Raw genomic sequence first — 26005 nt, forward strand, 5'->3', positions numbered from 1 at the left:
CTCCACAGCTATAGCTGGTAATTCTGATATTTTGCCTTATATTCCTGCACAGCCTAGGGAAAGTCCGAAGTGCGTCCTTTCTTGCCAGAGGCGGGGGCAGAGGAAAGAAGCTGCACAACACAGCTAGTTCCCAGGAACAGAAGTCCTCCCCGGCCTCTACAAAAATCCACCGCTTGTCGCTGGGGCTCCACAGGCGGAGCTAGGCCCGGTGGGGGCACGCCTTCGTAAGTTCAGCCACAAGTGGGTTCACTCCCTGTTAGATCCCTGGGCAATAGATATTGTGTCTCAGGGATACAAGCTGGACTTTGAGAAGATGCCCCCTCACCGACGGCCCTGCCGGCTTCCCCCCACGAGAGGGAAACAGTGTTAACTGCAATTCACAAATTGTATCTTCAACAGGTGGTGGTCAAGGTTCCCCTCCTTCAACAAGGAGGGGGTTATTATTCGACCATGTTGTAGTCCCGAAACCAGACGGTTCGGTCAGACCCATATTGAATTTAAAATCCCTGAACATATACCTGAAAAGGTTCAAGTTCAAGATGGAATCTCTAAGAGCGGTCATTGCAAGCCTGAAAGGGGGAGATTTTATGGTGACTCGGGACATAAAGGATGCATACCTTCATGTCCCCATTTATCCACCTCATCAGGCATACCTCAGAATTGCGGTAGGGGATTGTCATTACCAATTTCAGACGTTGCCGTTTGGTCTCTCCACGGCCCCAAGAATCAAGAATATTCACCAAGGTAATGGCGGAAATGATGGTGCTCCTACGGAAGCAAGGTGTCACTATTATCACGTACTTTGACGATCTCCTCATAAAAGCGAGATCAAGAGAGCAGTTGCTGAACAGCGTATCACTTTCTCTGGAAGTGTAACGGCAACACGGCTGGATTCTATATATTCCAAAGTCGCAGTTGGTTCCTACAGCTCATCTGCCTCTCCTAGGCATGATCCTAGACACAGACCAGAAAAGGGTTTATCTCCCGATAGAGAGAGCTCAGGAGCTCGTGACACTGGTCAGGAATCTGTTAAAACCAAAACAGGTGTCAGTGCATCACTGCACTCGAGTCCTGGGAAGGATGGTGGCATCATACGAGGCCATTCCCTTTGGCAGGTTCCATGCGAGGACCTTCCAATGGGACTTACTGGACAAGTGGTCCGGATCACATCTTCAGATGCATCGGTTAATCACCCTATCCCCCAGGGCCAGGGTGTCTCTCCTGTGGTGGCTGCAGAGTGCTCACCTTCTCAAAGGTCGCAGATTCGGCATTCAGGACTGGGTCCTGGTGACCACGGATGCAAGCCTCCGAGGGTGGGGGGCAGTCACACAGGGAAGAAATTTCCAAGGGCTGTGGTCAAGTCAGGAGACTTGCCTTCACATCAACATCCTGGAACTAAGGGCCATATACAACGCCCTACGTCAAGCGGAGTCCCTGCTTCGCAACCAACCGGTTCTGATTCAGTCAGACAATATCACCGCAGTGGCTCATGTAAACCGCCAAGGCGGCACAAGGAGCAGGGTGGCGATGGTAGAAGCCACCAGAATTCTTCGCTGGGTGGAGAATCACGTAAGCGCACTGTCAGCAGTGTTCATTCCGGGAGTGGACAACTGGGAAGCAAGACTTCCTCAGCAGGCACGACCTCCACCCGGGAGAGTGGGGACTTCATCAAGAAGTCTTCATGCAGATTGCAAGTCGGTGGGAACTGCCACAGGTGGACATGATGGCATCCCGCCTCAACAAAAAGCTGCAGAGATATTGCGCCAGGTCAAGAGACCCTCAGGCGATAGCTGTGGACGCACTGGTGATACCGTGGGTGTTCCCGTAGGTCTATGTATTTCCTCCTCTTCCTCTAATACCCAAGGTGCTGAGAATCATAAGGAAAAGAGGAGTGAGAACAATACTCTTTGTTCCGGATTGGCCAAGAAGGACTTGGTATCCAGATCTGCAAGAAATGCTCACAGAGGACCCGTGGCCTCTGCCCCTAGGACAGGACTTGTGCAACAGGGGCCCTGTCTGTTCCAAGACTTACCGCGTCTGCGTTTGACGGCATGGCGGTTGAACACCGGATCCTAGCAGAAAAAGGCATTCCGGATGAGGTCATTCCTACGCTGATAGAGGCTAGGAAGGATGTGACGGCTCAACATTATCACCGTATATGGCGAAAATATGTGGCTTGGTGTGAGGCAAGGAATGCCCCTACGGAGGAATTCCAGCTGGGCCTTTTCCTTCACTTCCTACAGTCGGGAGTGACTTTGGGCCTTAAATTGGGTTCCATTAAGGTTCATATTTCGGCCTTTTCCATTTTCTTTCAAAAAGAACTGGCTTCTCTGCCTGAAGTTCAGACGTTTGTAAAGGGAGTGCTGCAAATTCAGCCCCCTTTTGTGCCTCCAGTGGCACCTTGGGATCTTAACGTGGTGTTGAGGTTCCTGAAATCACACTGGTTTGAACCACTCAAAACGGTGGAAGTAAAATATCTCACGTGGAAGGTGGTCATGCTATTAGCCTTGGCTTCGGCTAGGCGTGTGTCAGAATTGGCGGCTTTGTCACATAAAAGCCCTTATCTGGTTTTCCATGCGGATAGAGCAGAATTGCGGACCCTCCCACAATTTCTGCCGAAAGTGGTTTCATCCTTTCATATAAACCAACCTATTGTGGTGCCTGTGGCTACTACTGACTTGGAGGATTCCGAGTCACTGGATGTAGTCAAGGCTTTGAAGGTTTATGTAGCCAGAACGGCTAAGGTCAGGAAAACAGAATCTTTGTTTATCCTGTATGCTTCCAACAAGCTTGGGGCGCCTGCTTCAAAGCAAACTATTGCTCGCTGGATCTGTAACACGATTCAGCAGGCTCTTTCTGCGGCTGGATTGCCGCTGCCTAAATCAGTTAAGGCCCATTCCACAAGGAAGGTGGGCTCTTCTTGGGCGGCTGCCCGAGGGGTCTCGGCATTACAGCTTTGCCGAGTGGCTACTTGGTCAGCTTCAAACACCTTTGCAAAGTTCTACAAGTTTGATACCCTGGCTGAGGAGGACCTTGTGTTTGCTCATTCGGTGCTGTAGAGTCATCCGCACTCTCCCGCCCGTTTGGGAGCTTTGGTATAATCCCCATGGTCCTTACGGAGTCCCCAGCATCCACTAGGACGTTAGAGAAAATAAGATTTTACTTACCGGTAAATCTATTTCTCGTAGTCCGTAGTGGATGCTGGGTGTCCGTCCCAAGTGCGGACTTCTTCTGCAATGCTTGTATATAGTTATTGCTTAAATAAGGGTTATGTTATAGTTGCATCAGAGTTTATCTGATGCTCTGTGATTGTTCATACTGTTAACTGGGTAAAGTTATCACAAGTTATACGGTGAGATTGGTGTGGCTGGTATGAGTCTTACCCTGGATTACCAAAATCCTTTCCTTGTACTGTCAGCTCTTCTGGGCACAGTTTCTCTAACTGAGGTCTGGAGGAGGGACATAGAGGGAGGAGCCAGAGCACACCAGAATCTAAATTCTTTCTTAAAGTGCCCATGTCTCCTACGGAGCCCGTCTATTCCCCATGGTCCTTACGGAGTCCCCAGCATCCACTACGGACTACGAGCAATAGATTTACCGGTAAGTAAAATCTTATTTTCCTTCCAGTCCCCATCCACATTACTACCGACCTGATTTCCTTCCAGTCCCCATCCACATTAATACCAACCTAATTTCCTTCCAGTCCCCATCCACATTACTACCAACCTAATTTCCTTCCAGTCCCCATCCACATTACTACTGACCTGATCACCTTCCAGTCCCCATCCACATTACTACCGACCTGATTTCCTTCCAGTCCCCATCCACATTACTACCAACCTGATCTACTTCCAGTCCCCATCTACATTACTACCGACCTGATCTACTTCCAGTACCCATCCACATTACTACCAACCTGATCTACTTCCAGTCCCCATCCACATTACTACCGACTTGATCTCCTTCCAGTCCCCATCCACATTACTACCAACCTGATTTCCTTCCAGACCCCATCCACATTGCTACCGACCTGATCTCCTGCCAGTCCCCATCCACATTACTGCCAACCTGATCTACTTCCAGTCCCCATCCACATTACTACCAACCTGATTTCCTTCCAGTCCCCATCCACATTACTACCGACCTGATCTCCTTCCAGTCCCCATCCACATTACTACCGACCTGATCTCCTTCCAGTCCCCATCCACATTACTACCGACCTGATCTCCTTCCAGTCCCCATCCACATTACAACCGACCTGATCTCCTTCCAGTCCCCATCCACATTACTACCAACCTGATCTCCTGCCAGTCCCCATCCACATTACTACCGACCTGATCTCCTTCCAGTCCCCATCCACATTACTACCGACCTGATCTCCTTCCAGTCCCCATCCACATTACTACTGACCTGATCTCCTTCCAGTCCCCATCCACATTACTGCCGACCTGATTTCCTTTCAGTCCCCATCCACATTACTGCCGACCTGATTTCCTTTCAGTCCCCATCCCCATCCAGTCATTTTTGCCCCTGTGTCAGGCTCTTTGTATAAAAGCCTACTGCCCCCGGACCCCAGGTGTAGACACTGAGGAGGAGATGGCTATTTTACAGTGCACTGTATATGAATTACTTGCTGGCATGACGGACAAAAATTAAATTTTCTTGAAAAGCCTTGAAAATTGATAAAGTGGAAAGAGATAAAGTACCAGCCAATCAGCTCCTAACTGCCATGTCACAGGTTGTGTTTGAAAAATGACAGTTAGGAGCTGGCTGGTTGCTACTTTGTCACTCTCCACTTTATCACTTTTCATGGCTTAGTACTTTTGTCACATTAGTGATGTAAATAAGACACATATTCACTGCAAAACTGTTGGTGGACGCATGCCGCTGCTTGCTCGTAAAGTCCGTGGTCCACCAAGGGGGATATTTGGTGCAATCTGCGGATAGGTGTATGGGGACACATCTGTACAGCACTGGACTCTCTATAGGGTCTAGTATATATGCGATGTACAGTATGTATTGCTATATCCAGTAACTGCTTTACCTGTGATGTCTGCAGGCTGGAGCCCTGATCCACGTGTACACAGACGGGTCTGTCCTCCTGACCCATGGTGGGACAGAGATGGGACAGGGACTTCACACCAAGATGATTCAGGTAATGGGACAAGTAATAATTGAATATTCTGCATTATAATGAAAATAAATAATAACTGAAGCAAATGAACATGACGATAAGGAATGAATATAGTAATAAAACTATGTGACGTAAAAGGAACCTCCACCCATTTTAAATTGCAAAAAAGGGAGCCGGGAGAGAGCCCAGACTAGTATCTTTCCTGCCAGCAGCAGTCCTGTGTCCCCTGATCTGAGATACCAGTGCCCCCAGATTCCAACGCCCCCTCCCCCCCCAACCGATGGCACTGTCTGGGTTCCTGCACACAATGCAGTGTATGTGATCAGATTACCTGGATACTATTTATCCTACTGATCCTAATCCGAATTGAATATACAGCTGGGGTATTTAGATAACAATGGGCTTCCTTAACTATTTAAAATAACATTCTGTCGTGGAATTATTCCAATTAACAATTACACACACATTAAACACAGTCTACTCAAATAAACTACATATTACAAATATAACGGATACAATGTAACTATACAATACAAAATGCTAATGGATGGATCTCATAACTTAGAACACAATTGCCCTAGCGCACGGACAGCGCCTATACTGGGATGTGTCCGGTTATTTCCAGTCAGTGTGGTCCATGGGGCCAGGAAAGTGGCTGTGCGTGTCTTTTAATACTGTGCGACACAAGGTGCAGGCTGAGTGAGAGTCTCCCTTGTGTCATCACACAGTGCATGATGGGACATGTAGTTTTTACACTTACGCCACCAGGATGGCGTATGGAATATATACAATTCCAGAAAAACTATTCATGCATGCACCTACAAAATATAAAACTAAATACGGGCACATTTATTGGTCAGATTTTAGTATCATGTAGATGTTAGTGAAAGGTGGAATCACTGGCCCTCATTCCGAGTTGTTCGCTCGCAAGCTGCTTTTAGCAGCTTTACTCACGCTAAGCCGCCGCCTACTGGGAGTGAATCTTAGCTTCTTAAAATTGCGAACGAAAGATGCTCAAAATTGCGACCACACACCTCTTAGCAGTTTCTGAGTAGCTCCAGACTTACTCGGCATCTGTGATCAGTTCAGTGCTTGTCGTTCCTGGTTTGACGTCACAAACACACCCAGCGTTCGCCCAGACACTCCTCCGTTTCTCCAGCCACTCCCGCGTTTTTCCCAGAAACTGTAGCGTTTTTTCGCACACACCCATAAAACGGCCAGTTTCCGCCCAGAAACACCCACTTCCTGTCAATCACATTACGATCACCAGAACGAAGAAAAAACCATGAGTAAAATTCCTAACTGCATAGTAAATTTACTTGGCGCAGTCGCAGTGCGGACATTGCGCATGCGGACTAAGCGGAAAATCGCTGCGATGCGAAAAAATTTACAGAGCGAACAACTCGGAATGACCCCCACTGTGAGACCAGTAAGTGGGACAAGACAACTGCTGGCCACATCCTTTGTAATACCTTGTTTGGTGCTTCCATAAAACAACCTGATCCAAGACAAACTTGAATGGCCAAATTGGGCAGATGCGGTCATATGGAGTTTAGACTGAATGCTTGGATCTGTCAGGGTCATGGTTGACTTTTGATGCCACATGGTCACCAATGGGGTCACAGGTAATTTAGCTTTATGCCCAATAATACATCTGATAAAACTGATATTGTTCAAATATATTGATAGAGCTAGATTTAGATCTTCAGGTGGAAGCTGATTGTATGGAGATAATGTAGAGTTTTCACCACGCTTCTTGGCGTAACTAACAGGAACTTTCTTCCATTATATAGGTCACCAGTAAGGCTTTGGGAATTGCAGCTTCTAAAATCCACATAAGTGAGACCAGCACCAACACGGTCCCGAACACATCACCGACGGCAGCGTCCGTCAGCTCTGACCTCAATGGCATGGCGATTTACGTAAGAGCCTTTCAGGGACTTGCAAATTACCTCTAGACGTAAGGCACAATTTGCTGCATATAAAATTACTATTAGCAACAGCATCAAATATCTACACAAATGTTTTAGAAAATGTGGGTCACTGTACGTATTTCAGACAAGAGGATTCATGCGGGAAATTCATATTTATACCAGACTTCTTGTCTGTAAGCCTGTCAGAGACCACGGTGTGGAACACCAGAGTCTGTAATGGCTGCATATAACTTGTTGATAAATGAGCCCCTCTATGCCTATTGAACGGGATGCGGTTACAGTAACAATGGTCAGGATCCCGGCACACAAGATACCGGCACCAGGATCCCAACACATGAGAGAATGCCGACGCCGGAATCCTGAAAGGGGCCAGGACACCGACGCTGGAATCCTGACTGTTAGCATACCGATCGTCAAGACAGCGGGGTGGGTAAGTACTACGCCGGGGATGGGGGGGTTTAGGTTTAGGTAAACCCCGGGGGACTTAGAGTTAGGGTGGGGGGGAGGGTTATTGTTAGGCACCACCAGGGTGGTTAGGGTAATGCACCCCCTTGGGGGAAGGGGTTAGGGTTAGGCTGCTGGGGCGGAGACAGTTTAGGCACCACCCGTGAGGGGATGTTACGGTTAGGCTGGGGGGGGGAAGACGGTTAGAGTTAGGCACCTAAAAGGGAGGTTTAGGGTTAGGGTAGGGGGAGGGTCAGACTACTTGTAATCAATAAAAGGGTGCAATATTTGTACAATACACGTTCCTTTAAGTGGATAAAGATTCTGGGGCTTATTGAGATTATGATGAAAGCACAAGCTGAAATTATTTTTGGTCAACTTTGTGTGTGTGTGTATTTTCATACTACGTGCCTTTTTTCAGGTGTACGCCGGATTTGCAACTGTGTACGGCTAGTTAGTTGGGATTTATATATATATATTTCTCTAACGTCCTAGTGGATGCTGGGGACTCCGTAAGGACCATGGGGAATAGACAAGCTCCGCAGGAGACATGGGCACTTTAAGAAAGAATTTAGATTCTGGTGTGCTCTGGCTCCTCCCTCTATGTCCCTCCTCCAGACCTCAGTTTGAATCTGTGCCCGGACGAGCTGGGTGCTACTTAGTGAGCTCTCCTGAGCTTGCTATAAGAAAGTATTTTGTTAGGTTTTTTATTTTCAGGGAGCTCTGCTGGCAACAGACTCCCTGCATCGTGGGACTGAGGGGAGAGAAGCAGCCCTACTCTCTGCAGATAGGTCCTGCTTCTTAGGCTACTGGACACCATTAGCTCCAGAGGGATCGTACACAGGATCTCACCCTTTGTCGTCCGATCCCGGAGCCGCGCCGCCGTCCCCCTCGCAGAGCCGGAAGACAGAAGCCGGGTGAAAGAAGCAAGAAGACTTCGAAATCGGCGGCAGAAGACTCCAGTCTTCATATGAGGTAGCGCACAGCACTGCAATTGTGCGCCATTGCTCCCACACTACACCCACATACTCCGGTCACTGTAAGGGTGCAGGGCGCAGGGGGGGGTGGCGCCCTGGGAAGCAATTAGAGACCTCTTTGGCAAAAGTTTGCATAATATACAGTTGGGCACTGTATATATGTATGAGCCCCCGCCAAAATTGTACATGAAAGCGGGACAGAAGCCCGCCGTCGAGGGGGCGGGGCTTCTTCCTCAGCACTCACCAGCGCCATGTTTTTTTTCCAAAGCACCGCTGAGAGGAAGCTCCCCAGTCTCTCCCCTGCAGTTACACGGTAGAAGATGGTAAAAAGAGAGGGGGGGCACATAATTAGGCGCAAAAATCAATATAAACAGCAGCTACTGGGTTAACATTAAGTTACTGTGTTATTCCTGGGTTAATAGCGCTGGGGTGTGTGCTGGCATACTCTCTCTCTGTCTCTCCAAAGGGCCTTATGGGGGAATTGTCTTCAGATGAGCATTCCCTGAGTGTGTGGTGTGTCGGTACGTGTGTGTCGACATGTCTGAGGTAAAAGGCTCCCCTAAGGAGGAGATGGAGCAAATATGTGTGTGAGAGGGTGTCTCCGTCGACAACGCCGACACCTGTTTGGATATGTGTAATTAAGTGCTAATGTGAATTTATTGCACAAAAGATTAGAGAACAGACAGGAAATCTACCCATGTCTGTCCCTATGTCGCAGAGACCGTCAGAGTCTCTCAATGCTCACTATCCAAAATAATAGACACTGATATCGACACAGAGTTTGACTCCAGTGTCGACTACGATAATGCAAAGTTACAGCCAAAATGGCAGAAAAGTATTCAATATATGATTATTGTAATAAAAGATGATTTGCATATCACTGATGACTCATCTGTCCCTGACACAAGGGTACACATGTTTAAGGGGAAGAAAGCTGAGGTTAATTTCCCTCCTCTCATGATGAAAAAGAGCAGGAATCTCCAGACAAGAGACTGCAGTTTCCCACAAAGAATTCTCAGGCAGTATCCTTTCCCCACTAGGGCCAGGATATGATGGGAATCTTCCCCTAGGGTGTCACTTTTGCCCAAAAGGTAGCCCTGACGTAACAGCTATTCTCAGGGATCCTGCAGATAGCGTGCACATTCTGGTACACTACTCAGACCGGCGATTGTGTCGGCATGGGTTTATAGCGCTGTGGCAGCGTGGACAGGTACCTTATCAGCAGAGATTGAGACCCTAGTATGTATATATATATATATATATATATATATATATATATATTTATTTATATGTATATATAGAGATATATATATATTAAAGATGCTGTCTTAAGAGATATATATATATATATATATAAAACATGCCCAAAGAGACATGAGTATACTGGGTCCTAGAGTCAAAGCTATGTCGATTTCTGCTTGACGTGTCCTGTAGAATATGCAATGGACAGATGATGCCGACTTAAGAGGCATATGGAAGGCTGAGGATTGTGTGGAGAAGGGTTCTCGGACCTGGTCTCCACAGCTATAGCTGGTAATTCTGATATTTTGCCTTATATTCCTGCACAGCCTAGGAAAGCACGACATTATCAAATGCAGCCTTTCGAACAAAGAAACAAGAAAGTCCGAGGTGCGTCCTTTCTTGCCAGAGGTGGGGGCAGAGGAAAGGAGCTGCACAACACAGCTAGTTCCCAGGAACAGAAGTCCTCCCCGGCCTCTACAAAAATCCACCGCATGTCGCTGGGGCTCCACAGGCGGAGCTAGGCCCGGTGGGGGCACGCCTTCGTAAGTTCAGCCACAAGTGGGTTCACTCCCTGTTAGATCCCTGGGCAATAGATATTGTGTCTCACGGATACAAGCTGGACTTTGAGAAGATGCCCCCTCACCGACGGCCCTGCCGGCTTCCCCCCACGAGAGGGAAACAGTGTTAACTGCAATTCACAAATTGTATCTTCAACAGGTGGTGGTCAAGGTTCCCCTCCTTCAACAAGGAGGGGGTTATTATTCGACCATGTTGTAGTCCCGAAACCAGATGGTTCGGTCAGACCCATATTGAATTTAAAATCCCTGAACATATACCTGAAAAGGTTCAAGTTCAAGATGGAATCGCTAAGAGCGGTCATTGCAAGCCTGAAAGGGGGAGATTTTATGGTGACTCGGGACATAAAGGATGCATACCTTCATGTCCCCATTTATCCACCTCATCAGGCGTACCTCAGAATTGCGGTACGGGATTGTCATTACCAATTTCAGCCGTTGCCGTTTTGTCTCTCCACGGCCCCGAGAATATTCACCAAGGTAATGGCGGAAATGATGGTGCTCCTGCGGAAGCAAGGTGTCACTATTATCACGTACTTGGACGATCTACTCATAAAAGCGAGATCAAGAGAGCAGTTGCTGAACAGCGTATCACTTTCTCTGGAAGTGTAACGGCAACACGGCTGGATTCTATATATTCCAAAGTCGCAGTTGGTTCCTACAGCTCATCTGCCTCTCCTAGGCATGATCCTAGACACAGACCAGAAAAGGGTTTATCTCCCGATAGAGAGAGCTCAGGAGCTCGTGACACTGGTCAGGAATCTATTAAAACCAAAAGAGGTGTCAGTGCATCACTGCACTCGAGTCCTGGGAAGGATGGTGGCATCATACGAGGCCATTCCCTTCGGCAGGTTCCATGCGAGGACCTTCCAATGGGACTTACTGGACAAGTGGTCCGGATCACATCTTCAGATGCATCGGTTAATCACCCTATCCCCCAGGGCCAGGGTGTCTCTCCTGTGGTGGCTGCAGAGTGCTCACCTTCTCGAAGGTCGCAGATTCGGCATTCAGGACTGGGTCCTGGTGACCACGGATGCAAGCCTCCGAGGGTGGGGGGCAGTCACACAGGGAAGAAATTTCCAAGGGCTGTGGTCAAGTCAGGAGACTTGCCTTCACATCAACATCCTGGAACTAAGGGCCATATACAACGCCCTACGTCAAGCGGAGTCCCTGCTTCGCGACCAACCGGTTCTGATTCAGTCAGACAATATCACGCAGTGACTCATGTAAACCGCCAAGGCGGCACAAGGAGCAGGGTGGCGATGGTAGAAGCCACCAGAATTCTTCGCTGGGCGGAGAATCACGTAAGCGCACTGTCAGCAGTGTTCATTCCGGGAGTGGACAACTGGGAAGCAGACTTCCTCAGCAGGCACGACCTTCACCCGGGAGAGTAGGGACTTCATCAAGAAGTCTTCATGCAGATTGCAAGTCGGTGGGAACTGCCACAGGTGGACATGATGGCATCCCGCCTCAACAAAAAGCTGCAGAGATATTGCGCCAGGTCAAGAGACCCTCAGGCGATAGCTGTGGACGCACTGGTGACACCGTGGGTGTTCCCGTCGGTCTATGTATTTCCTCCTCTTCCTCTCATACCCAAGGTGCTGAGAATCATAAGGAAAAGAGGAGTGAGAACAATACTCTTTGTTCCGGATTGGCCAAGAAGGACTTGGTATCCAGATCTGCAAGAAATGCTCACAGAGGACCCGTGGCCTCTGCCTCTAGGACAAGACTTGTGCAACAGGGGCCCTGTCTGTTGCAAGACTTACCGCGCCTGCGTTTGACGGCATGGCGGTTGAACGCCGGATCCTAGCAGAAAAAGGCATTCCGGATGAGGTCATTCCTACGCTGATAGAGGCTAGGAAGGATGTGACGGCTCAACATTATCACCATATATGGTGAAAATATGTGGTTTGGTGTGAGGCCAGGAATGCCCCTACGGAGGAATTCCAGCTGGGCCTTTTCCTTCACTTCCTACAGTCGGGAGTGACTTTGGGCCTTAAATTGGGTTCCATTAAGGTCCAGATTTCGGCCTTATCCATTTTCTTTCAAAAAGAACTGGCTTCTCTGCCTGAAGTTCAGACGTTTGTAAAGGGAGTGCTGCATATTCAACCCCCTTTTGTGCCTCCAGTGGCACCTTGGGATCTTAACGTGGTGTTGAGTTTCCTGAAATCACACTGGTTTGAACCACTCAAAACGGTGGAAGTAAAATATCTCACGTGGAAGGTGGTCATGCTGTTACCCTTGGCTTCGGCTAGGCGTGTGCCAGAATTGGCGGCTTTGTCACATAAAAGCCCTTATCTGGTTTTCCATGCGGATAGAGCAGAATTGCGGACCCGCCCACAATTTCTGCCGAAAGTGGTTTCATCTTTTCATATAAACCAACCTATTGTGGTGCCTGTGGCTACTACTGACTTGGAGGATTCCGAGTCACTGGATGTAGTCGGGGCTTTGAATGTTTATGTAGCCAGAACGGCTAAGGTCAGGAAAACAGAATCTTTGTTTATCCTGTATGCTTCCAACAAGCTTGGGGCGCCTGCTTCAAAGCAAACTATTGCTCGCTGGATCTGTAACACGATTCAGCAGGCTCATTCTGCGGCTGGGTTGCCGCTGCATAAATCAGTTAAGGCCCATTCCACAAGGAAGGTGGGCTCTTCTTGGGCGGCTGCCCGAGGGGTCTCGGCATTACAGCTTTGCCGAGCGGCTACTTGGTCGGGTTCAAACACCTTTGCAAAGTTCTACAAGTTTGATACCCTGGCTGAGGAGGACCTTGTGTTTGCTCATTCGGTGCTGCAGAGTCATCCGCACTCTCCCGCCCGTTTGGGAGCTTTGGTATAATCCCCATGGTCCTTACAGAGTCCCCAGCATCCACTAGGATGTTAGAGAAAATAAGATTTTACTTACCGGTAAATCTATTTCTCGTAGTCCGTAGTGGATGCTGGGCGCCCGTCCCAAGTGCGGACTTCTTCTGCAATGCTTGTATATAGTTATTGCTTAAATAAGGGTTATGTTATAGTTGCATCAGAGTTTATCTGATGCTCTGTGATTGTTCATACTGTTAACTGGGTAAAGTTATCACAAGTGATACGGTGTGATTTGTGTGACTGGTATGAGTCTTACCCTGGATTCCCAAAATCCTTTCCTTGTACTGTCAGCTCTTCCGGGCACAGTTTCTCTAACTGAGGTCTGGAGGAGGGACATAGAGGGAGGAGCCAGAACACACCAGAATCTAAATTCCCCATGGTCCTTACGGAGTCCCCAGCATCCACTACGGACTACGAGAAATAGATTTACCGGTAAGTAAAATCTTATTTTGTGCTTGTTCGCTTTGCATTTCAGATGCTCCAAACTTCTTGGGTACTTATTATCCACACTACAAGGCCACTAAATGAAATGTGTACTGCAGGTTTTAGCCTTTTTTTCTTTTTTTTAGTACTCACAGTGAAGCCATGCCCATAATGGGTAAAATGATTTAAGCTTCTACATCAAAATTTTTATGAATGGTCAGGGAAGTGACATCGCAATTCTATCCTATCCATCAGCAATTGCACAAATTTATAAATCTTGATTGTATTTTACTGTATATGGCCAAAATTACTACTTATTCACCTAACGGAACTATGCTCCGGCACCTGTATAAATACATCCTTACATCCCTATCATTACAGAATGCTTGTCAGACGTTACTGCAGAGACTGGAGCCGTACAAAAAGTCTAACCCTAGTGGGACGTGGGAGAGCTGGGTACGTGTCTACATTGTTATCTAGTGATACTCGCAGACATCTGACTGACTCTTCATAATCCAGGACACCAAGGGCTATAAAGTAGCTAATTCACATGATTAAACTCCAAAATTCCCAATAGTCCTGATTTTTGCAATAAAATCCAGATTTTTTGGAGCAGAAATTTCATATTTAGAGGTGCGGTCCCAGCACAGTGTGGTCACACTTGGAGTAAGTGAGGACATGATGCCATCTATGTAATGGTGGGTAGTATAATACCCCCTATGGGCTATTAACCTTTCCGGGATCAAGTGCCCCATTACAGTGTCCCCAATAATCTTACGTCCTCAGATCACACATAGCTTGATTCCCACCTGCTTTTACATGGACCTCAGTCCTGGATTAAGTGTCCCTCCCAAATCTAACTCTCTCTGCACATGTTACATGTGCCCCCCTGCAGCGCAGCACAGTGTTACCCAGGTGCAGAGTTACTGGCTCTGAGCTAGGACACGCGCCTCCCAAATCTAATTCTCTCTGCACATGTTACATCTGCCCCATCTGCAGCACAGCACGTTGTTACCCAGGTGCAAAGTTACTGGCTCTGAGCTAGGACACGCGCCTCCCAAATCTAACGCTCTCTGCACATGTTACATCTGCCCCCCTGCAGCACAGCACGGTGTTACCCAGGGTGCAGAGTTACTGGCTCTAAACTAGGACACGCACCTCCCAAATCTAACTCTCTCTGCACATGTTACATCTGCCCCCCTGCAGCACAGCACGGTGTTACCAGGTGCAGAGTTACTGGCTCTGAGCTAGGACACGCCCCTACCAAATCTAACTCTCTCTGCACATGTTACATGTGCCCCTCTGCAGCACAGCATGGTGTTACCCAGGTGCAGACAGAGTACTGGCTCTGAGCTAGGACACACCCCTCCCAACTCTAACTCTCTCTGCACATGTTACACGTGCCCCTCTGCAGCACAGCATGGTGTTACCCAGGTGCAGACAGAGTACTGGCTCTGAGCTAGGACACACCCCTCCCAACTCTAACTCTGTCTGAACATGTTACATGTGCCCCCCTGCAGCACAGCATGGTGTTACCCAGGTGCAGAGTACTGGCTCTGAGCTAGGACACGCCCCTCCCAACTCTAACTCTCTCTGCACATGTTACATCTGCCCCACCTGCAGTGCATCATGGTGTTACTGGCTCTTTTTTTATTTTGTTCCCAATTCAGAATCAGGCCCTTTCCATTTTAATAACATAACTTCACCAGTATATTTTGACATTTTTATTGGTAGGGTCTCCCACAAGTTAGTTGCCCTTTGGATCCCACAAACCTTAATACGGCCCTGATGGACCTGTAAATATATCTACTGCAGCACCATCCTTGGCCACTTGTCCAAAACAGGTATCCACCCCCCCACCCCCCTTCCCCACAAGTACACCAATTATAAACTGCTTGCCATACTTAAAGGCCCTACACACTTGCCGAGGTGCCCGACGGCCAATACAGCGGCGGGGGGTGGGGGTGGGGGTGAGGGGGCTGACAAGGGGAGTGACGTTTCTTCACTCTCCCCATTACCCTTAACAGTATTCCAGCTATGCAGACCTGACCAGTGCAGCTGAATGCATCTTAGGAATGCCAGTGTGCAGGGATAACAGTCCCTGTTTTCTGTTCCAGATAAGCTCCGCCTACCAGGACCGAGTGAGTCTCTCAGCCACGGGATTTTACAGGTAGGTTGCTGAGCCTGTCCATCAGGCAGAGAAGGAGGAGGAACACTTGCTAGGTGTAGCTGGGTAAAACGATTTGCCATGGCTAAATGATTGTGAGATTTTGACCTCTGGCATCGTTGGAAGAGTTTTAGATTTTTCCGCCCATTTGGATACATTTGTTTTAAAAGATCCGATATGGTTTATAAATGTCTGGGGAACATTACTGGCCGTTCTTTCCTAGATATTTCACTTATACATTGCTGTTACCCACTTATCCCCTCATCCCTATTGTATCTAATATTATACCTAGCAGTGCCCCCTTGAGTCAGCTCAGTGAAAACTATGATCTGTCAGGGGCTCTCTGCGTCCCAGACAGCTGCCTCATGTGGCTTCACTGCCGCTGTACTAATTATGCTGCAGTTGTAATGTATGGAATCTGTTTCCATCCAAGCATCGATGGGATCGGCTATAACCCTGAAAAGAATGAAGGAAATCCCAGCAACTACTTCAGCTACGGGGTGGCGAGTTCTGAGGTCGAGATCAACTGTTTAACCGGCGACCACAAGGTATAAGATGCACATACACATGTTCACATGCCTTACAAATACACAGTTGTATTATTATTATTATTATTATTAATAATAAAGATGTTTCAGAATTGCAAAAGTAATTATCACCTCCTGTCATCTGTCTGTCGACCCTTCCCACTAGATTGTTAGCTCTTCAGAGCAGGGCCCTCTTTCCTCTTGTTATCTAAGCCATCTGCTCGACACATTTCACTCGCAGCTCTCCCCTAGTCAACGACCATCTTTATCCTGCTAGTAAAGGCTCATCTCCATCTATGGCCACCAGCTCCTAGTAGTACGATGACCACTCCCTCACTACTTACATCTAAGCTGTATTATGTATGAGAATTGTGGTGCTCTCTGTTACCTGTACTCTATTTCTGTTATTTATTTACTGTAATGCTAAGTTTTGTCTCCCTGTACTGTCCTTTGTACGGCGCTGCAAAACACTTGGGGCGCCTTATAAATAAAATGTGATACAGGTTGAGTCTCCCTTATCCAAAATGCTTGGGACCAGAGGTATTTTGGATATGGGATTTTTCCGTATTTTGGAATAATTGCATACCATAATGAGATATCACGGTGATGGGACCTAAAGCTAAGCACAGGATGCATTTATGTTACATATACACCTTATACACACAGCCTGAAGGTCATTTTAGCCAATATTCTTTATAACTTTGTGCATTAAACAAAGTGTGTCTACATTCACACAATTCATTTGTTTCATATACACCTTATACTCAAAGGCCCTCATTCCGAGTTGTTCGCTCGTTCTTTTTCATCGCATCGCAGCGATTTTCCGCAAACTGCGCATGCGCAATATTCGCACTGCGACTGCGCCAAGTAAATTTGCTAAGAAGTTTGGTATTTTACTCACGGCATTATGAGGTTTTTTCTTCGTTCTGGTGATCGTTGTGTGATTGACAGGAAGTGGGTGTTTCTGGGCGGAAACTGGCCGTTTTATGGGTGTGTGTGAAAAAACGCTGCCGTTTCTGGGAAAAACGCGGGAGTGGCTGGAGAAACGGGGGAGTGTCTGGGCGAACGCTGGGTGTGTTTGTGACGTCAAACCAGGAACGAAACTGACTGAACTGATCGCAGTGGCAGAGTTAGTGTCGAGCTACTCAGAAACTGCTTAGAAATTTCTATTCGCAATTTTGAGAATCTTTCGTTCGCAATTTTGCTAAGCTAAGATTCACTCCCAGTAGGCGGCGGCTTAGCGTGTGCAAAGCTGCTAAAAGCAGCTTGCGAGCGAACAACTCGGAATGAGGGCCAAAGCCTGAAGGTAATTTAATACAATATTTTTAATAACTTTGTGTATTAAACAAAGTTTGTGTACATTGAGCCATCATAAAACAAAGGTTTCACTATCTCACTCTCACTCAGAAAAGTCCGTATTTCGGAATATTTGGATATGGGATACTCAACCTGTAATAATAATTATCAGCAAGACAAGAGGAAATATACCAGAGTGCAAATCTGTGGCTATTTTCCGTCAGTTTTGGTCTCCAAATTGCTAGATGTAATACCCAGCGATATGATATTGTGTGGGTGATGTACCCCGGTTTAAAACACAAAACGGGGACAGTTTGGCATATTCTGAAAAACAGAAGAAGGGGAGTATCACTGGCGCTACGTCCTTAAAGATGTACGGTTAACCATTGATGGTGATTTTTAAACCGTAAATTTCACAATAAACAATGAAATGAAATATCCATAATGCAAAGATAAAAACACAATGGTTAAATGTAATGCATTCAAGGATAAAACACATACATAATATTTACATGAAGGGTAAGTTCACAAATACCAATGAAAGTGACCAGTGCTAAAAAACATAAGGGAGGAATTCTCTCACCATGGGGGTCATTCCGAGATGTTCGCTCGTTATTTATTTCTTGCAACGGAGCGATTAGTCGCTAATGCGCATGCGCAATGTCCACAGTGCGACTGCGCCAAGTAAATTTGCTATGCAGTTAGGTATTTTACTCACGGCATTACGAGGTTTTTTCTTCGTTCTGGTGATCGTAATGTGATTGACAGGAAGTGGGTGTTTCTGGGCGGAAACTGGCCGTTTTATGTGTGTGTGTGAAAAAACGCTACCGTTTCTGGGAAAAACGCGGGAGTGGCTGGAGAAACGGAGGAGTGTCTGGGCGAACGCTGGGTGTGTTTGTGACGTCAAACCAGGAACGAAACTGACTGAACTGATCGCAGATGCCGAGTAAGTTTGGAGCTACTCAGAAACTGCTAACAAGTGTCTGTTCGCAATTCTGCTAATCTTTCGTTCGCAATTTTACTATGCTAAGATTCACTCCCAGTAGGCGGCTGCTTAGTGTGTGCAAAGCTGCTAAAAGCAGCTTGCGAGCGAACAACTCGGAATGACCACCCATGTCCCAATTTTGCGGTGGGCTAGCTGTGAAGTTAGCAGGTGCAATCCAAGGCTGAAAAGCCTGGCACCACCGCAAAAGATTTTTTCAGCTTATAGTGTGGACAGAGGAGCTGTATATGGAAGGACTCTGGTGATTCCCCTCACAGCAGCAGCGCGGTGAGCAGCAGAGGGAGGGAGGGAGCGGTGGCTGGGAGGCGATCGAGCCGCATGCGGAGGTTGAAAGGGCCGCATGCGGCTCGAGAGCCGCGGGTTGGCCACCGCTGGTGTAGGCGCAAAGGGCGTCTGAAAACTGATGGGCACTGCCTGGAAGGTGGCTAGTAGTGCACATAAAATTTGCAGTACAATGGGCGTGTGATGGGAGTGTCGGGGGCGTGTCAGTGCAAGCAGTTTCGTTCAAAGACGTACATCCACAAGCATAGGAGGCAGCGGTCAGACGGAGACACTGCACCTGCCATAGGGTTTGTATAACTTTCAGTGGTGCGACAGACTGTGGCATATAAGCAGCATCAATAGGATTACGGTGTGCACTGGCACTAAAAGTGGGTGTCCCAGTCGTGGCACATTTGGCGGCACAGATGTAACCAAGGAAGGATTTAAAGGGAATTTGCATAAACTCGCAGATGGGCGGCCAACAAAACACGCTGCAGCATTAGGCAGGGCAGCTGTACCTTAACCTGCATGCACTCTATGAGCGACGTCGTCTTGTGTTTCCCCTCCCGGGCTGGGCGGTCGTCCGTACACACTGAGCAATATGACCATTCATATCGCTCAGTGATGTCACGCAGCAGCCGGCCGTGCATGCAGCTCCTGGACGACAGTTCAGATTGAGCATGCTCGCACTGCCGACCCCGAGGGTCTTTAACGACCCCCGGTGCCGAGCATCGGCCATCGTAACCGTCACACTTGCTGGGAAAGTGAACGACGTTACTCATGAAGGGAGAAAATAAGCTACGCCGTTCATTTTATCGGCAAATGTGTATACACCTTAAGGGTGTAGAGGGCATTGTATGCGGAATCGGCACTGCTGTAAGATAAACTGTGTTTGTTGCTGTGTCCGCACCCTCCGCACCCCTCTATCTGATCTTAATGTGGCAGTAAATAGGATTTTAATTTCCTACCGGTAAATCATAGTAACATAGGGGGTCATTCCGAGTTAATCGCTCGCTAGCTAGTTTTAGCAGCCGTGCAACGCCGCCCACAGGGGAGTGTATTTTAGCTTAGCAGAAGTACGAACGCATGTGCAGCCGAGCTCTGCAAAAACAGTTTGTGCAGTTTCAGAGTAGCACTGAACCTACTCAGCGCTGGTGATCACTTCAGCCAACTCGTGTCCGGATTTGACGTCATACACCCGCCCAGCGAACGCCCAGCCACGCCCTCGTTTTTTCAGACACACCTGCATTTTTGCAAACATTCCCTGAAAACGGTCAGTTGACACCCAGAAACGCCCCCTTCCTGTCAATCTTCTTGCGGCTGAAAACTTCGCTAGAACCTGTGCAAAACAACAACGTGCTTTGTACCTGTACGACGCGCCTGACCATTGCGGGGCATATGCATGCGCAGAAAAGCCGGTTTTTAGTCTGATCGCTGTGCTGCGAACAGCAGCAGCTAGCGATCAACTCGGAATAACCCCCATAGTATCTAAGGTTGAAAAAGATAGTTTGTCCATCGAGTTCAACCTGTTTGTGGTCTCATATGCAGTTTTATTTTAGGACTAGTTATTTTTATTTTAGGACTAGTTATATTAACTATAATGCTTGTCTAGCACCATATCCCTGAATATCTTTATCCAATAGGAATTTATCTAACCCATTCTTAAAGGTGTTGACTGAGTCCGCTGTTACTACTCTCTCAGGCAGGGAATTCCAAACACGTATTGTCCTTACTGTGAAAAAACCTTTACGCCGCATTGTGCGGAAACTTCTCTCCTCTAACCTAAGCGAGTGTCCACGTGTCCTCTGTGCTGATCTTATAGAAAACAGGTCCCTCCCAAATTCGGTGTATTGTCCCCTTATATATTTGTAGATGTTGATAATGACCCCTCTTAGTCTCCTCTTTTCCAGTGTAAACATGCCTAGCCTTGCAAGCCTTTCCTCGTATTCCAGCGTCTCCATGCCCTTAATTAGTTTGGTCGCCTGCCTCTGAACCTTTTCTAGCTCCAGGATATCCTTTTTGTAGTATGGTGCCCAAAGTTGCACACAGTATTCAAGATGTGGCCTCACTAGTGATTTATATAATGGGAGTATAACACTCTCGTCCCTTGCATCAATTCCCCGTTTTATGCATGCTAATATCTTATTAGCCTTTTTTGAAGCAATCCTGCTTTGGGTACTGCTGCTTAGTTTGTTATCTATGTGAACACCTAAGTCTTTTTCCAGTATAGAATCCCCTAATACTAATATTACTCCATTTAGTATGTAGGTGTTATTTTCGGTCTTGTTACCAGAGTGCATTACCTTACATTTGTCTGTATTGAATCTCATTCTCCATTTTGCTGCCCATGCTTCTAGTTTAACTAAGTCATTCTGCAGAGTCTCAGCATCCCCCTCTGTATTTATAACCTTACACAATTTGGTATCGTAAGCAAAAATTGACACCATGCTCTCTAGAGCTACTGTTAGGTCGATAATGAAGATGTTGAACAATAGTGGTCCAAGTACAGACCCTTGTGGCACACCACTTAGCACTTTAGTCCAATTTGAAAACGATCCATTAACCACAACGCGCTGCTCCCTATTATCTAACCAATCACTGACCCAAGTGCATATTGTGCTCCCTAGCCCTATTTCTTGTAGCTTATAGACAAGTTGCATGTGTGGTACTGTGTCAAATGCTTTGGCAAGGTCTAAAAAAATTACATCCGCCTCCTTACCCTGATCAAGGTTCGCACTAACTGTTTCATAAAAGCCAAGTAAGTTGGTTTGACATGATCTGTCCTTCACAAATCCATGTTGGTTCCTTTTAATGACCTTATTGGCTTCAAGGAACTTCTGAATACTATCCCTTAGAATACCTTCCAATACTTTCCCCACTATAGATGTAAAACTAACTGGTCTATAATTACCCAGTTCAGCTTTGCTCTCCTTTTTGAATATCGGCACTACCTTTGCTATACGCCAGTCTTTGGGAACCATACCTGATTTAACTGAATCCATGAAGATCAAAAAATCCTTTTCTCGTAGTCCGTAGAGGATACTGGGGTCCACATTAGTACCATGGGGTATAGACGGGTCCACTAGGAGCCATGGGCACTTTAAGAATTTGATAGTGTGGGCTGGCTCCTCCCTCTATGCTCCTCCTACCAGACTCAGTCTAGGAAACTGTGCCCGAGGAGATGGACAAACTTTGAGAGAAGGATAGAAAAGATAGTGGTGAGATTCCGAACCAGCACACACAAACTAGAGGAAAGTCAAGCTAACCAAACTTTAAACCAGGAACAGCAACTGCTGAACCAACAATACTTAACCAAGTAACAGTGCAGGAAGAACGAAACACAGGGCGGGCACCCAGTATCCTCTACGGACTACGAGAAAAGGATTTACCGGTAGGTTATTAAAATCCTATTTTCTCTTACATCCTAGAGGATACTGGGGTCCACATTAGCACCATGGGGATGAACCAAAGCTCCCAAACCGGGTGGGAGAGTGCTGAGGTTCCTGCAGAACTGATTGACCAAACTGAAGGTCCTCAGAGGCCAAAGTATCGAACTTGTAGAACTGAGCAAACGTGTTCAAACCTGACCAAGTAGCTGCTCGGCAGAGCTGTAAAGCCGAGACACCCCGGGCAGCCGCCCAGGAAGAACCCACCAATTTAGTAGAGTGGGCCTGTACAGATTTTGGACATGACAAACCTGCTGTGGAATAAGCATGCTGGACAGTAAGCCTGATCCAGTGTGCAATTGTCTACTTTGAAGCAGGACACCCAATTTTATTGGGATCATAGAGAACAAACAGCAAGTCAGATTTTCTGTGACAAGCTGTCCGCTTCACATAAATCTTCAAAGCCCTCACAACATCCAAGGACTTCGAAGTAGCAGAGGTGTTGGTAACCACTGGAACCACAATAGGTTGGTTGATATGAAACATAGACACTACCTTTGGAAGAAATTGCTTACAAGTTCTGAGTTCAGCTCTATCTTCATGAAAAATCAAATAGGGGCTTTTATGAGACTACGCTCCCTGCTCCGACACACGCCTTGCAGAAGCCAAGGCCAATAGTGTGACGGCCTTCCATGTAAGAAACTTGACGTCAACGTTAAGGCTCAAACCATTCCAATTGCAGGAACTGCAACACCACGTTGAGATACCAAGGTGCCGTAGGAGGCACAAAGAGCGGTTAGATGTGCAGAACCCCCTTCAAAAATACCTAAGCCTCAGGGAGAGAAGCCAATTGTTTCTGGAAGAAAATGGATAAGGCCGAAATCTGGACTTTTATGGAGCCCAAACGTAGGCCCACATCTACACCAGACTGCAAAAAAATAAGATTTTACTCACCGGTAAATCTATTTCTCGTAGTCCGTAGTGGATGCTGGGACTCCGTAAGGACCATGGGGAATAGCGGCTCCGCAGGAGACTGGGCACAACTAAAGAAAGCTTTAGGACTACCTGGTGTGCACTGGCTCCTCCCACTATGACCCTCCTCCAGACCTCAGTTAGGATACTGTGCCCGGAAGAGCTGACACAATAAGGAAGGATTTTGAATCCCGGGTAAGACTCATACCAGCCACACCAATCACACCGTATAACTCGTGATACTATACCCAGTTAACAGTATGAAATATAACTAAGCCTCTCAACAGATGGCTCAACAATAACCCTTTAGTTAAACAATAACTATATACAAGTATTGCAGACAATCCGCACTTGGGATGGGCGCCCAGCATCCACTACGGACTACGAGAAATAGATTTACCGGTGAGTAAAATCTTATTTTCTCTGACGTCCTAAGTGGATGCTGGGACTCCGTAAGGACCATGGGGATTATACCAACACTCCCAAACGGGCGGGAGAGTGAGGATGACTCTGCAGCACCGAATGGGCAAACTCTAGGTCCTCCTCAGCCAGGGTGTCAAACTTGTAGAATTTAGCAAATGTGTTTGACCCCGACCAAGTAGCTGCTCGGCAAAGTTGTAGAGCCGAGACCCCTCGGGCAGCCGCCCAAGAAAAGCCCCCCTTCCTCGTGGAATGGGCTTTCACTGATCTAGGATGCGGCAGTCCAGCCGCAGAATGTGCAAGCTGAATCATACTACAGATCCAGCGAGCAATAGTCTGCTTTGAAGCAGGAGCACCCAGCTTGTTGGGTGCCTACAGGATAAATAGCGAGTCAGTTTTCCTGACACTAGCTGTCCTGGAAACATAAATTTTCAGGGCCCCGACTACGTCCAACAACTTGGAATCCTCCAAGTCTTTAGTAGCCGCAGTCACTACATAGGTTGGTTCAAATGAAAAGCTGATACCACCGTAGGGAGAAACTGGGGACGAGTCCTCAATTCTGCCCTATCCATATGGAAAATCAGATAAGGGCTTTTACATGACAAAGCCGCCAATTCCCGCTCATCACTAATTCTGACACACGCCTGGCCGAAGCCAAGGCCAACAGCATGACCACTTTCCACGTGAGATATTTCCAATCCACGGTTTTAAGTGGCTCAAACCAATGCGACTTTAGGAAATCCAACACCACGTTGAGATCCCAAGGTGCCACTGGAGGCACAAAAGGCGGCTGAATATGCAGCACTCCCTTAACAAATGTCTGAACTTCAGGCAGTGAAGCCAGTTCTTTCTGGAAGAAAATCGACAGAGCCGAAATCTGGATCTTAATGGAACCCAATTTTAGGCCCATAGTCACCCCTGACTGTAGGAAGTGCAGAAAACGGCCCAGCTGAAATTCCTCCGTTGGAGCATTCCTGGCCTCACACCACGCAACATATTTTCGCCATATGCGGTGATAATGGTTTGCGGTCACTTCTTTCCTAGCTTTAATCAGCGTAGGGATGACTTCCTCCGGAATGCCCTTTTCCTTCAGGATCCGGCGTTCAACCGCCATGCCGTCAAACGCAGCCGCGGTAAGTCTTGGAACAGACAGGACCCCTGCTGCAGCAGGTCCTGTCTGAGCGGCAGAGGCCATGGGTCCTCTGAGATCAGTTCTTGAAGTTCCGGGTACCAAGCTCTTCTTGGCCAATCCGGAACAATGAGTATAGTTCTTACTCCTCTTTTTCTTATTATCCTCAGTACCTTGGGTATGAGAGGAAGAGGAGGGAACACATAACCGACTGGTACACCCACGGTGTCACCAGAGCGTCCACAGCTATCGCCTGAGGGTCCCTTGACCTGGCGCAATATCTTTTTAGCTTTTTGTTGAGGCGGGACTTCTGGATGAAATCCCCACTCTCCCGGGTGGAAGTCGTGCCAGCTGAGAAAGTCTGCTTCCCAGTTGTCCACTCCGGAAATGAACACTGCTGACAGTGCTAACACATGATTTTCTGCCCATCGGAAAATCCTTGTGGCTTCTGCCATCGCCATCCTGCTTCTTGTGCCGCCCTTTTGGTATACATGGGCGACCGCCGTGATGTTGTCTGACTGGATCAGCACCGGCTGGTGTTGAAGCAGGGGTCTAGCCTAACTTAGGGCATTGTAAATGGCCCTTAGTTCCAGAATATTTATGTGTAGGGAAGTCTCCTGACTCGACCATAGTCCTTGGAAGTTTCTTCCCTGTGTGACTGCCCCCCAGCCTCGAAGGCTGGCACCCGTGGTCACCAGGACCCAGTCCTGTATGCCGAATCTGCGGCCCTCTAGAAGATGAGCACTCTGCAGCCACCACAACAGCGACACCCTGGCCCTTGGAGACAGGGTTATCAGCCGATGCATCTGAAGATGCGACCCGGACCACTTGTCCAACAGATCCCACTGGAAGATCCTTGCATGGAACCTGCCGAATGGAATTTCTTCGTAAGAAGCTACCATCTTTCCCAGGACTCGCGTGCATTGATGCACCGACACCTGTATTTGTTTTAGGAGGTCTCTGACTAGAGATGACAACTCCTTGGCCTTCTCCTCCGGGAGAAACACTTTTTTCCTGTTCTGTGTCCAGAACCATACCCAGGAACAGTAGACGCGTCGTAGGAACCAGCTGCGACTTTGGAATATTCAGAATCCAGCCGTGCTGTTGTAGCACTTCCCGAGATAGTGCTACTCCGACCAACAACTGCTCCCTGGACCTCGCCTTTATAAGGAGATCGTCCAAGTAGGGATAATTATAACTCCCTTTTTTTTATTTTTGAAGGAGTATCATCATTTCGGCCATTACCTTGGTAAA

At 47.5% G+C, this 26005-nt stretch overlaps 1 protein-coding gene across 5 annotated transcripts in view; it reads left to right on the top strand.

Moving 5' to 3' along the window:
* XDH (xanthine dehydrogenase) overlaps positions 1-26005 on the top strand; it is a 440380-nt gene that overhangs the window by 404835 nt on the left and 9540 nt on the right. For 4 of the 5 annotated variants that reach the window (XM_063918955.1, XM_063918954.1, XM_063918956.1 and 1 more), the window contains 5 exons: positions 5060-5155; positions 6928-7056; positions 13972-14046; positions 15708-15760; positions 16191-16305. In XM_063918955.1, the coding sequence (XP_063775025.1) occupies positions 5060-5155; positions 6928-7056; positions 13972-14046; positions 15708-15760; positions 16191-16305 (468 nt within the window). Of the gene's footprint in view, positions 1-5059; positions 5156-6927; positions 7095-13971; positions 14047-15707; positions 15761-16190; positions 16306-26005 lie in introns of those variants that run through there. The other variant, XM_063918959.1, reaches the window with a different exon arrangement.

The sequence above is a fragment of the Pseudophryne corroboree genome, chromosome 4 (genome assembly GCF_028390025.1).
Source record: "Pseudophryne corroboree isolate aPseCor3 chromosome 4, aPseCor3.hap2, whole genome shotgun sequence".
Taxonomy (NCBI): Eukaryota; Metazoa; Chordata; class Amphibia; order Anura; family Myobatrachidae; genus Pseudophryne; species Pseudophryne corroboree.